General features: G+C 35.4%; 1 protein-coding gene across 1 annotated transcript in view; it reads left to right on the forward strand.

The window, feature by feature from the left end:
- LOC140156599 (probable aconitate hydratase, mitochondrial) overlaps window positions 1-14,943 on the forward strand; it is a 151,235-nt gene that overhangs the window by 11,575 nt on the left and 124,717 nt on the right. Inside the window, exons 7-15 of the mRNA XM_072179540.1 lie at window positions 707-865; window positions 1,233-1,284; window positions 2,956-3,054; window positions 5,271-5,375; window positions 6,068-6,159; window positions 9,513-9,618; window positions 10,610-10,703; window positions 10,955-11,092; window positions 12,258-12,369. Coding sequence (XP_072035641.1) covers window positions 707-865; window positions 1,233-1,284; window positions 2,956-3,054; window positions 5,271-5,375; window positions 6,068-6,159; window positions 9,513-9,618; window positions 10,610-10,703; window positions 10,955-11,092; window positions 12,258-12,369 — 957 coding nt within the window. The remainder of the gene's footprint in view (window positions 1-706; window positions 866-1,232; window positions 1,285-2,955; window positions 3,055-5,270; window positions 5,376-6,067; window positions 6,160-9,512; window positions 9,619-10,609; window positions 10,704-10,954; window positions 11,093-12,257; window positions 12,370-14,943) is intronic.

The raw sequence follows: 14,943 nt of genomic DNA on the forward strand, positions 1-14,943 counted from the left end.
ATGCTGCTGCCCACATTTGTATGTCATCCATGTTAGTTTTAAATAGAACATTAGAAAGAAAGGGCCCACAATCAAGTGAAGTATTGAACTGCATACACTGTTGTACAGAACTATCTCATTTTGGAAAATGGATCTCATTTTGAAAATTGTCTCAAATTGGATAGAATTGAGATGCAATTTGAGAATGAATTTGAGTACCAATATGAGATTCATAATCACCCAATTGGTGCTTAGTACAAAATGTTTGTCATCTCATGGTCATTGCATTTTTCATGTTGTTGGACTTGTGTATCAACTAGTAACTATTAATGTAAGAGAGGTCAGGTTCATTGCATTGCTTATTTGTTTGAACTTTTGTGTATGTAACATGGGATTGTTTAAGTACTTTATAGGGTTGTAGCTAAAAACATTGTAGGGTAAATTATAAAGGCTGTATCAACTCTTGGCCTGCTTATTGTGGTAGACGTCCCAAGTAGTTGCTACACAGATCTTAATAAGCTGGAGTTTGCAAGATAATTCATTTCTCTTTCCTTGATAAGTAAGTAAGGGTTGTAAAACCGACATTAGTTTGTAGCATATTGCATTCCAAAAAGGGAACTTGCATACACAAGCTTGTTTTATAGGTATGGTGAACATTTGAACAGAAAACATGTTCAAGAGCACCATGACTATTTCATTATCCACTCTTTTTCATTTCAATAATCAGATCATTCTAGAGAACTATGCCTTCCCAGGAGTATTGTTAATTGGTACAGACAGTCATACACCGAATGGAGGAGGTCTTGGAGGTATCTGCATTGGTGTGGGAGGTGCTGATGCTGTTGATGTCATGGCTGATATACCATGGGAACTCAAATGTCCAAAGGTAATGCACACAATGTAACATATTTTATCAATAATAGTTCAGAAATGTTATTTTTCAAGTAAATTTCTGTGTTTGCATTTATTTTCCAACAATTTTTAGGATTTTTAGCAGAATTTGTGTGGTTTTTTTGAGGTTTTTTCTCATCAGTTATTAAGTTTTTTAGTAGAACTGTGTGGCATGATGTATTATTCCTTGAAACAGCTAACGGTGTATTCCTTGGTGATTGGTGTCGTAGTTGAGATTTCATTTGAACTCATATGCCTAAAGATTTGTATGTGATTTGAATTGGTAGAAAGTCCATATTTGATTGTTCATGAACAATTTATATCACCAATTGCTTTTTTTTCAATTTGTATTTCTCCCCTAGGTTATTGGTGTTAAATTGACTGGTAAACTTACTGGCTGGACAGCGCCTAAAGGTAAGACGAGCCAAATGAAAATTATTACCGGAACATTTCATGATGTTCTGTATTTTATGTCTCCTTTTATTTACAGAAAAAATAAATTGTGGTGAACTATCATTTATAGATAAATGACATCTTGGAGGTTGGAATGAAAATATGGGCATGGTGCAGTCAAGCCTGTAATTTTTGTATTATCGAAGACAGATTTCCCCTGCTGAAGGTGCATTCAAACTATAATTAAGTAATTCTTGGCCAAGCTCAAACATAACTGTTCCGTCCATGTAGCGTACTAAGCGTGTACGCATTCAAGGCGTGTGCATGCTTTCTTCTGTTCCCGGTCTTCTGCGGGTGCGTGTGCGTTTATCGCGGAGCCACTAGCTTTCGGAGTGTTCAAACTTGGCCAAGAATTACCTAATTTACCTGTAGTAATTTATATTCTATTATCATAAAACAGTGGTTTAAAGATGAAATATCAATTTTTTTGGCCAAAATAATTAAGGTTGTTGCATCAAGTTTAAGCATGCACACATATCCACAGTAGGATCACAGCATAAGTGACAGCATGAATTAAGAATATTTGGATATGTAGCCATGATTAATGCACACTACACACAACACATGATTCACATGTGTATAAAATGTTAGTTAAAATAGATAAATAATGACCAATATCTTACTATAAATAGGGGAATGTTGTATGTATCTGAGTCCATCAAGGCTCCGTCAGTTTCGATCCAAATGTGGCCAAATTCATACGGGAGATAAAAGAATATACCGAGACGGCATGGAAGAAATTTGGTTGAAAAGCGGTCAAGAATTGGCTGCAAAAACAGTGAAAATATGGGTAAAAGCGGGCTTTTGTTATGAAAATCAGTTACCAGCCTGCGGCGTCACTGCAGCTGGCAGGCATCGCAGTGGAGCACAAGCGTAATGCGCACTACGCCAATGTGCGCATAAACGGCGGAGAGGCACGCGATTGCGAGCCAGAGACCAGTGGACATGATAATACAGAAAGAAGGAAAAATAAATAAAAATTAAAGGACAAAAAGGTGCATGGACGGGTCACAGGATTATGATAAAGATGAACACGTCCGCATACACGCTCTGAGAGGACGTATACGGGAAAAATATGTGTGTTGTATAAACAAAATGAAGCGGTAGACCTATACTATAAAGATAAATGAAATTAAAATGACAAACGACGTACGAGTAATTAGGCCAACGGGTTAAATTAACTAAACGAAAAGGAGAACGAAACAAAGAAGGAAAGAAACTAATCAGGAAATGTAAAAAAAAAAAGAAGCTATAATAATGATAACAGAATTAAATAAAAAACATGGAAACAGGAAATCACAAGCAGCAAATAAAAAATGAAGCAAATAACAAAATTAGAAAAAAATGGGAACGGGTTTAAATAAATAAATAACATGGAAACGGAAAATCAAAATGTATCTTTTCGATGATTCTACCTGTAAATTCTTCCTGTTATAGTGAACGCTCCCATTTACTCATCTAGCGGGGACCCGCGCGAAGCGCGGGTATCCCGCTAGTTATGGATAAATCGTACAATGCTTAGTTAAGTAATGTACCCTCTGTCTGTGTAATAGAGTGTAGCATAATGGTCACCTTGATTTGTGATCAAGTGATGCTTCTTTTTATTGGCATGTTTCTTTTGTTTTATTTCAGATATTATTCTTAAAGTGGCAGGTATCTTAACCGTGAAAGGTGGTACTGGTGCTATTGTTGAGTACTTTGGCGAGGGTGTCAACTCCATATCATGCACAGGTCAGTTTATAGTTATTTTTGTAACATTTGGCACAAGGCCAGGCAAAACAATATTGAACCATTCAATGAACTGAAGGGTTACCCTTATGATAAAATCAAAATGTTGCAAGAAAATACAACCAAGCAAAACTAAGGGCAACATTGTATGGCCAATTTGACATTTAAAAGCCTAGAGGGAAGATGCATTGACAGTAGTCTCAGGTAATTCCAAATGGTAGCAAATGGATAGACTTGAAAATAGAGATCACTCTGGAGCGTTTCCATGCAACAGGAATCCGACCAGTAATGAAACTCAGGTTGAAAAGATCACAGAGAATAGGTGAGACAGTAGCCACCGTGTGTTTGAGCAGAGATATGTTAATGATTAAATATTTGTTATCTCTGATGTTCAGATTATAACTTAAACATAGATGCCAACATTTCTGTGTGCTTTCTTTCTGAATATAAAAAAGAACACTTTGAAAGTGCAATGAAGCATTGATAATTTAAACTGCTCAGTATGTAGAGTTGGGCGACTAAGTCGCCAATAGTCGTTAGTCGCGACTATTACTGATAGTCGCGACTACGACTATTGAAAACCAAAAGTCGACTAATGCAAGTATATTTTTGTGTTAAAAAATTACTTTAAAAGTGCCAGTTATTTGCACCAAAACCAACCAAATACTAACAAATAAACTACGAAAAATGTGAAAAAATGTTAGTCATTGTCTTACCAATAGTAACACTAACCAACAAGTAATCATAAAGTCCATAAATCATCATTAAATTGGTGTTATTGACTTGTTGTCGAACTACTTTCCCACAAGATAAAAGCCGTCAAAAAACTCAAATTACTTAGAACTGTCGAACATCTCATTATGATTATAATTTATGCAGCGATAACAGGTGTAGCAGCGTCATAGCGTGCATATGTACAGACCCAGGTTGGGTCTTTGTACCAACTACTGAAGGTATGAGATTATTTTAACTTTGGAAAGAAACAGCGAGAACTTCCGAGAAGTGTTTTCCAAAAGGGAAAATTTAGGAAAATATTATTAGATTAGAATAGAAGTACTTTTCACGTAATTTCAAAAAGCTATGCTTATTGTGGTAACGGAATATTTAGAAAGCAACAGGAAAATAAACAAATTAGCTGACAAACAGTCGTAATGTTGCAATGCCACCCCTGTAGCGACAAATGCAGTAGTCTAGATGAGGTCAGGTGGCGTAGGGCGGAGGTGAAAGTTAATCGTACATGCACGATGCAACACATTCATGAGCATACCATGGAAAATATGCACTGCCGTACCGGCATGTTTACATATTTTCATGCACATCAAAACATGGAAACGAACGAAGATCGCTATTGGAATATTGAAGGTTTGAGAAATTATATGAAGTTTCTTGTGCTGTTGCTGGAAAGTGGCAAGTGAATTTAATTGAACAGAAAAGTTAGGCCTATATTACAGCATTTTACTGTCAAATATTTGCATCGCAAACGTGCGATACAGTGTAGCAATTTGTATCGCAACTGTGCTGGTTTGTGTAGCAAACTGTGATGCGATGCCGGCAATCACAGGTCCTGTAATCATGCATTATAAATACTAAATTGCCACCAATCTTTCACCCGATTTTTCAGTCCAATTTTAACAGATAGTCGCGACTATAGTCGTAGTCGCGACTATTTGCTGTCGACTAGGAAAAAAGTGATAGTCGCCCAACTCTATCAGTATGTTCTTAGGAGCCAATAATCCCACTATGGGACTATCCCTGCCTAGGGTCTTTTTAGTATTTCGACTAGTAGGCATCAATATGTTGTGATTTGCATGACTATGATAACTTTGTGCCCAAAATGCATGAATTAACACATTAAGATAATGGACAAAAGAGAGAATGGTGCCACCAGCATGCAAACATCCATGACAGTAGAAAGACAAAACATTCTCACAAATAAAGACAAAACATCAATTGTTAAACTTTCTCACAAATAAGTTTATTAACATAATATTGACAAAATTTAATAACAGGGTGTTGAACAATTACTTACAGTCAGTGTTATAGATTTTGTATTGTCCTTATTTGTCAATTATCATTAAGTCATGATCTAACATAGCAACTACTGTAAATATTCACAACCACTTTCATATTTAACTTAGTGGTGTAACCCTACCCCTGATTTTGATATAAATGTGATCAGATGATCTTGGAACAAATATTAATTGCTTTCTCTTTTGTAGGTATGGGTACCATCTGTAATATGGGAGCTGAGATTGGTGCTACAACATCAGTGTTTCCATTCAATAATAGAATGGCAGATTACCTCAAAGCAACTAACAGGCAAGGTTAGTGCAGTTATTGGCCATTGTATTTGGATAAGAATCGTTAGCTGGTCTGTGAGTAGAGATCACAACACAAAATGCTGACAAGCAATAACTAAAATGGTTTTCATGAGCTGTTGGGAATGAGGGGGGGAGCTAGGTTTTACAATTAATCAGTGTACGGTAAGTGACTTGAGATGGCGATAGACAGGAGTGGCATACTGCACCGTATAATACAAGTGCTCCAGCTTGTGGAGGTACATTATTTTCCTCTCCTTAGGGTTCATACCACCAAATAGCTTTGCATAGACTTGACATACAAAATAGGGGTCACGTTTCCGGCCGAAAGTCGAGGTACATTGCATTTTGAAATATATATTTTCTAGCATCTTAATCATAACATAATTTTGCATAACATCCTGAAAATGACTAAGTCTACTGATTTTACTTACATCTACTTTTTGAGAAGATTCTACCGATTTTGCATAATTTTTATGCAAATTTCTTTTGGTGGAAGCACGGATTTGGTGGTATGCACTCTTGAGTGCCTGACAAACATGGCAGGATCTCTTTTCTGGTTTGACATGTTGGTTCAAGTTACTTAATGCGCAAATTAATTTGAAACTGTACAATACAGACCAATACAACGTTGTACAAATACCATCTCCATATTCTTAAACATAATATTTGCCGTTTGTCTTCCTTCCCATATCAAGAAATCGCTGATCTTGCTACAAAGTACCAACATATACTGACATCTGATGAGGGCGCTAAATACGACGAAGTCATTGAAATCAACTTGGATGAGGTAAGGAATACAGATTATCACCAAAAAAAACATGTAATTTTTGTGTTTTTTGTAAGAACACTCACTGTTGAAGAAATCTTCTTTTGGTGTAGGGCCTACATACATTGTATTCTGATTTTTGTAGACTAGTTTTGTTTTCTCTCTAATAAACAATAATGAAACAATAATGAAAGTATAGTTAAAAATTAACTTCTAACTCGAGATATTTAATGTTGCTACTTGTGCCAAGTAATGTTAATTCATGACATTTTGCACAAATGAAACATATATCGTCACCCTGCTACGATAATTGCCCACATCATTTTTTGGAAATTGTGAGAACAAGTAAAAAAATTTGGTTCAAGCACGCATCAGTTATGTAATCACCCTAATTATTTCTGATGATTCCCTTTGACTCATTTTCAATCTTATGCAATATTTGAAAAAGTATGTTTGAACAAGTTTATTTAATGATGTCATATTTAAACATTTATTTCACTTAAAAGGGCATTTTGTGATCCACAGCATCGTCCCCTCCACTTTTCTCAAAAAAAGTTGACATTTTATACTACTAGAAACCTCTGGCTACATAATGTTTATGTACAAAACAAATTCTTACAGATTTATTTGTTTGGCAAAAATATTGTGTCATTTGAATTACGTTCTGGTACACCAGAATGAAATTACAACACATTGTCTATGGAGAGTGTAATACACATAATCATGCATTTCTCGCAAATGCAAAATCGGAATCAACTGAAATTTTGGGAATAAGCTTTTTTCGTGGATATCTACTGGAAAATGTCATAAAAAGAGAATGCTAGGATCACAAAATACTCCTTTAACTGAATGAATTATATTGGGCCACATTAAGGGAATAAACCAAAAGTTCAATGACATCTTACAGTCTGATAATGTTTGTAAAAAAACTAGTTAAATATCAGTCAAAGTTGATCTTTTTGAGTTGGAATTGTCAACATTTGGCACTAACTTACGTGTCAGGGAGGGGTTAGCTTCTTAACAAATGTCATTGAACTTTAGTTTATTCCCTGAGTTATACTGGTGGCAGAAATAAACACCCAGTTATAAAATTCTTTGCTGAGGAATTTGCCCTCAAGCAAAGTAAGTGCATTCCAACAAGCATTATAGATTGATTTCATGTCAGGTTTGTTGTCACTGCATTTGAAATGAAGTCATAGTGTTTAGTAAGGACCTATCAAGTTGTCTGTCTGTCTGCCACAGAGAGCACTTACGATATTTGATAAGATGACATTTGGTTAACTTAGTAACAATGCAACGGATCCCGATGGTCAGTGCTAAGGACTGGACATTTTAAAGCAATATGATGTTGCCCGCAATTTATGTGATTACAGATAACAACAGTTTATTTGAAACAAAGTATGTAGCTTATTGGTTTGCATGGTAAAATAGCAAAAACTGCTTGGAAAATATGTGAATTTGCTCAGAGCTCATAAATAAGAACACATTTTAATGAGAATTGGATAGATTCAAAATCTCAAATTTCACTGAATATCAAAGAATGAAATAGCCAATTTTGCAGAAATTGCCAAAGAAAAGGTGTTTTTTGTTGTTGTTTTTTTAAGCATTTTCTCAAATTTCACTGAATATTAAAGAATGAAATAGCCAATTTTGCAGAAATTGCCAAAGAAAAGGGTTTTTTTTTTAAAGCATTTTCTCAAATTTCACTGAATATTAAAGAATGAAATAGCCAATTTTGCAGAAATTGCCAAAGAAAAGGTGGGTTTGTTTTTTAAAGCATTTTTTGTACTCAAGAACTTTCTATTAACTTTATGAACAGTGATATACTACAAAAATAGTGATATGCAATCAAGGCTATTATTTCAATTAAAGTTAAAACAATGATAAAGAAACTATGTAGATAACTAGCTGGTACATGTATGTTTTGATTAAATATCGCATGGAAAATGCATAGAGAAGTTCAAAACTGATTGGAGAAGGACAAATGTGTACATCCATATCAAAACGATGCACTTGTCGGCTGCTACATGTGTCTCATTTCACATAATAGCTAGGAAAAAAATACCAGACTCATCTCAAGTGGAGGTCACCTCAAATCATACCGAAGTCACTTGATTTAGGAATATAAAGAACATATTACTAAACCATGTGACTTGGGAATGATTTAAAGCGACTTCCACTTGAGATGAGTCTGGTATTTATTCCTAGCTATTGTTTGAAATGAGACACATGTAGCAATTTTAAGTGCATCGCTTTTGATATGGATGTACACAAATGTGACCGATACAGTACAGTAGTAGCCATAAGCATCCTTGGGCCCTGCTCATAAGTGACATTGCATTATTACCAGGCCTCTGTGTGTAGACGCTGTCATGTTTATTTATGTAACATATAGGTTAACGTGTCTCAAATGGAAACATGGAAACTTGGTGAGGTCCATCATGCATTATTTGACCCTATTTCAGGCAAGAATGATTCAATATGGTATGACATACTGTCTGCGATGTAAATGGCCATTATTTCTGTGCTGTTTGAACATATTTACCTGCCAAAACTAACGGCCATAGGTTATGACATTCAAAGGTCTGTATGGTTAATTCAACATGAACTACATTTGTGACACGATCTGGTCCAAGGGGGCCAAACGCGGCAAATTTGAAATTGAGATAAAGGCAAAAAAGTAAAAAAACAGTAAAATACATTCACATCACAGAACTTCAGAACCAAGTATGCTAGACCTTTGGTGTTTTCAGTATCTGATAGCCTTTTTATGTGACACGATCTGGTCCATGGGGGCCAAAGGCGGCAAAATTTGAAATTGAGATTTAAGGTAAAAATATGGAGTAAAAAATAAAATACATAAGAAAATAGACATCAAAAAACTTCATAACTTTAGAACCAAGTATGCTAGACCTTTGGGTCCGTATGCACAAAAGAGTTAAACTGGGTCTAAAGTTAGACCTTGTCTAAGTGGAATTTAGTTCCAGCAGGAATGGTCTTTTACTCTTATTTCCTTCATAGAGTAGCTAGCAAATTCTAAAGATTTAAATGTAAAGTTCAAAAATAATACAAATTAAAATGTAAAGGAAAATGTACTTTATCCAGGTACTAAATTCCACTTAGACCAGGTCTAACTTTAGACCCGGTCTAACTCTTTTGTGCATACGGACCTTGGTGTTTTCAGTAAATGATAGCCTATTGTATGTGAAATGTAATAATTACAGTAATTCAATTTTCATAAATGCCTCCTTTAGCCCCCATGGACCAGATCGTGTCACTATGGTAATAATTATAGTAACTCAATTTTCAAAAATGCCTCCTTTGGCCCCCCATGGAGCAGATCGTTTCACATTTTGATGTTTTGTTTTCTGTAGTTGGAGCCTCATGTGAATGGCCCGTTCACTCCTGACTTGTGTACTCCTTTATCAAAACTTGGTGAGACTGCAAAGAAAAATGGCTGGCCTCTTGACGTCAAGGTCGGTAAGTTATGGCTGATGCTGTGCAGAGTTATAATTCCTGTTTTGGATCTTCATATTATCAGATGACACATTCACTGTTGCACATGCCTTTACGTTTATGAAGCGTTTTGTGCAAGATCTTAACTTCTTTCAATCAAACTACCTATAGTATCTGTCTAGCCTATTTCATTCCACTGCAGCCTCTTCATCACTTTTCCATTTCACTCTATTCTGCACTGTCCTTCTATAACACATTCTCTGATGCCATCCATTCATTGTCTACACTGTCTGCCTCTCCTTCTGTCATGTGCTCTATGTGTCCAGTCTTTTAGTTTATGAGTCAATTTATTATCTTCTGCCTTTTGCATAGCATTATCAGCTTCCACAACTTGATTTTTGGCATACAATTGCTACACATTTTTCAAAATTGTGTAGCAAAGTGATCAAACTTCAGTAGCATTTTGCTCTTACCGACTATGTCCAACACTGGTAATTATAAATGTTAATAATCAAAACAAACGTTAACGAAAGTAGTATAACATGGTATAGTTCCAGTTTTGTCTGCAGCTACCATAACAAGTTCTGAAACTATCTGGTATTTCTATTGTATTAAAGGCTCACTTTACTATTCTTTGGTTCACCTCAACCTCGGTAGTGACATATTTGCTTATTTCGCTGTTGCAGTATTGAATAGCGAGCATTAAGTTTACACAGAGTGTCCACGCATGCATACAGGGATGGTTTATCAGCACACTTGCAGCACAACTGGACTTGAGCTAATCAAAGTTTAAGTGAAAGTGCTTCATCAGAAATATTGTGTGTGTAGGACTAGGTCGCAGCTGAATTGACTAGACTAGACTATAATTGTGCTATTGTAATAAGCAGATATTAAATCATTACCACATCCATAGGTTATACATGTTTGTTTTATGTAATTGATATACTGCCATGATGTCCATAAAACATAATGAGCTACTGAACATGCTAACTGGATTTCATTGTTCAATTCATAGGTCTCATTGGAAGCTGCACCAACAGCAGTTATGAAGACATGGGTCGAGCAGCTAGTCTGGCAAAGCAGGCTACTGACAATGGTGTCAGGTTCAAGTAAGTAGAGCTATCACTAACAAGAGCATCAAGCTTGGTTACTGACATTAACAGGTGTCTAAACATGACAACACGTGATGAAGTGAACTCGCATGAATCGCAAAAAATTCTTGCTTGAGTGAATGAATCTTAAAATTAAAATTCCAAAAATTATGGTTCTCTTTGATACTATTATTTTGATGCAAACTTCATTGCATTTAGCTCTTCATTATCATTATGTTTATGTTTTTGTTTTATATATATATATATAGGTCAGGGTTCACAGTTACTCCTGGATCAGAACAGATCAGGGCAACTATTGAGAGAGATGGTCAGGCTAAGATCCTCAATGATGCTGGTGCCATGGTGTTGGCTAATGCTTGTGGGCCATGTATCGGCCAATGGGACAGGTGAGACTTAGATTCATCTTATTGGCATGTTTTTTTGTTCAAAGGGACAAATACTGGGATAATAAATGCATTAATTACCTTCTATAATACGAGACAATAACTCAAAATGTATGCATCCAATTTTAACAAAAGAAACACATTTCAGTTATTTTGGATAGATCAAAATTTGTGACCGTGGCGACCCCTTGAATGAAAAAGATGCAGAATCAAAAGTTGCTCTAAAAAGATACTCAAGTCAGTGTACCATTACATTCTCTACATGAGTGGTTTATGACCTGTGGTGGCCACTGATGAACAGGCACTCAAGCAACAAAAGCAACATTTTCAATGGGTTAGATGCAACTTTTAAATCTGCATCTTTTCATTCAAAGGGTCATCATGGCAACATATTTTGGGCTATGAAGACAAATGAGGCATCAGAATTTAGCAGACACTTACAAGAAGAATGAATATATAGGCTAATATCAAAATTGAGATTCCTTTTGCTATTTCAGTTTTCAAATTTGATGCACAGATTATGAGTTATTATCTCAAATTGAAGGGTGGGGAATTACTTGATGTGATGTGTTTGTAATCAATCCCTAAGGCCTAATTGGATTCATGGGCATCATGTTGATGCTGGCATATAGTACAGTTTGTTACATAGAAAGAATCCTAGGTCTGGAGCGGCCACCACTGGATGGCTCAGGGATCCTTACAGCAGCTGGATCCATGAAGACTAGGAAGATGGTTGTGATGGTGGAATGGGTTGGGATGTATGTGACAATAATAGGTCTACAGGAGCATGTCTCTTCCTTCTGGCAATGTTGGAGAGCCGCAGATCTGAGAATTTTAACAGCCTTCTTGGTTGGGTATTCTCTGTCATGTTGTTTTCAGTTATGAGACACTTGTGTAATATGTCTCTTCAGAAAATCCACACCTCAATCTGAAGGCCAAGCTGTATGGAAGAGAAGATAAAGACAGGAAGTGCATATTATGGTATACGTTTAGCAAAACAGTATGTAGTCAAGTTTTTAACCAGGATAGTAACTGACTTGCCATGCATCATAGTAACTCGACTAGACATGTTTTTACCTTTATTCAAAAAGTTAGTTAAAAAGATAACTTCTGAGCTTATATGTATCCTTCATAATACTGTGTTTCTCATTTTACATATCCAACACAGGAAAGATGTGAAAAAAGGGGAGAAAAACACCATTGTGACATCATACAACAGGAATTTCACAGGACGAAATGATGCCAACCCAGCCACACATGCGTTTGTTGCATCACCAGAGGTACGTTTAACACAGATAAGGTTAACAGGGACCTCATACCTCATGAAATTCAAACTTAACCATTAAGTGTTGTATATACTTGTTGTGTGTTGGTTATGAATACAGTCACTGGTGTATATCTCACTGGGTCTGTAAGGATTCAGCTGGTTGCCTTTGGCAATTAATGTGATGATATGATAATTACAAACAATATTATTTCTTAATGATTGCCATAACAATGCATTAATTTTATGATATATTTTGTAACTTGAAAACTTGCATGAATGATGATGAATCCTTAAAAGCATTAATAATCAAAGTTAATTTGTTAAAAGCGTGTTTCCAATAAGTATAGAGACATATATCGGCTTATAAATAGTCAAATATATTCTTTGCAGACTAATGTTTTGTAGTCTAAATTGAAATGATAGAGGCTTGAAGCAAATACAGTGTGATGGAATATTTGGCCTGTGGCAATGAGCATAATTAAATGAGCTGAGAGTTCAATACAGAATTGCAAGTGGGATTAATTAAGTACAATAAAGAGGGGTCTTAGTGAACAGACAATTTTCTGCATGGGAACAAGTTGTTAAAAAAAATGTGATAGCAACTTCATATGAAATGCAGTATCATTTTTCTGAGGTACATCATGGGGTATTACAAAAAAACAATTCTTCAAAAAGTTTAATATTTTTTGCAACGTTCTCTCATATTGTACTTTGTATTGCATACAATTGGTAAGATTCTATTGCATGCAGAGGGTACTATTATTTCATGTCGATATAGATATAAAAAAATGTAGTTATCAAACTTGACCTACTTTTGTGCATATAGATGTTGTTTTTGTCCCCTTACGCATACCGTCTAGTGTGTATTTGACTTATTTCTCCACATCAAGTTTATATACCTTGCTCTTTTCCTTCCCAGTTTGACGTAAATACAGAAAACAAAAAGAGGAGCTTGTGAAAATACTTCTCTTGCTGCATTCAGATTGAGTGCTAATTAGATCTTGCTTGTTAATTTGACCTATATAGATATATAATTAAGTTACATATAGTGATTGAGGGGCCAGAATCTCAATTTGTCTCCACATGTTTGTTTTTCTTAATGGGGTTAGGAACAGGTTGAATGTTTGCTCTAGTTTATGTTTATATTGTGAGCAAGTTTGTTAAGGCGAGTAGGATGGCAAAAGCAGGGTTCACAGGTTTTTGCCGCAGGTGGAAAAAAAAGCTGTTTTAACCGCTTGGCAAAAACAGTTTTTGCCAGCAGAAGTGATTTATAGTTCAGTTTTTTCATCTCAAAACAAATTATTAAGTTACAAAAATCATTTCCTGAATGTAACAAGGCCAGATTTTGTAATTATAAGTAACATATATTAAGAAATCAAAGGCATGCGTTTTCATTGCTCAAGTGCATTTAAGCGTTTATGTGGCATATACGCCTATACCAAATTCAAATCCTTTTCATTTTAAGGGCTTAGTGAGACAAAAAATATGTTGAATGATTCATTAAAAGTTGTGTGCTACTGTTTATGAGCTTTCTGTGTTACTTTTTAATATTTGAGTAACTATATGTGAGTTTTTGCCTTTTTTGCCAGTTTAAACCGGGCAAAAACGGGTTCCGCCAACGGTTACCGGCACAAACCAAACCCTGGGCAAAAGCCATATTTTTCCAGTCACGGTTTTAGCCATTTAAATAAAACACGGCAGTGTACTTCTTAATATTAATACATTGATCTTATAGAAAATGGATCAAGGAAGCCAATAATCTCGTTTATATTTCCATAGGTCTTGCTGTTCTTAAATTAGACCAATGATATGTTCAAACTAAAGTTTTAGGTGTTTTCCTCCTTCTATGAAAAATAATGCAAGTGGAGCTGAAATGACACCCTTATATCAAGCCTTGGGATCTTCTTTATAGAACCCACACAAACCCTCTTTCGTGTCAGATTTATTTATCTCATACAAGGTCATGCTCACCTCTAATCTGCCTTAATGTTTTATAATTTGAATACAAACTATCTCATCCTTGTTTCTTTATAAGTTAATTACAGCTTTCCAAATTGACTAATTTTCCGAATGTTAAAAAGTTAATCAAGTTGTCCCAGATAATCTTCTGAAAAACAGTAAAAATGTCTTGTAGGGGTTTAAGTTATGTGAACCTTTTGCCTTTTCTATTAAGGGGTACTACACCCCTCGATAAATTTGTGTCTATTTTTGCATTTTTCTCAAAAACTAGTAACATACTGGTAACAACAGTTATGTATATTATAGGGGCAAGGAATCAATTACTACACTGGAATTTCAGTGACCCAAGACAAGCGGTTCGTTATTTATGATAAGAAATAAGGTACCGCTAGGATGTACCTCATTTCCTATCATATATACTGAACCGCTTGTCGTAAGTCACTGAAATTTCAGTGTAGTAATTGGAATCCTTGCCCCAATAATATACATAACTTTTGTTTACCAGTGTATTATTATTTTTTGATAAAAATGCAAAAATAGCCACAAATTTACCACAGGGGTGTAGTACCCCCTTAACAGCCACTTTGTAGTATGTAGTGTCCCCACAAAAGGTTACACATAGAAAATG

The sequence above is a fragment of the Amphiura filiformis genome, chromosome 1 (genome assembly GCF_039555335.1).
Source record: "Amphiura filiformis chromosome 1, Afil_fr2py, whole genome shotgun sequence".
Classification (NCBI taxonomy): Eukaryota; Metazoa; Echinodermata; class Ophiuroidea; order Amphilepidida; family Amphiuridae; genus Amphiura; species Amphiura filiformis.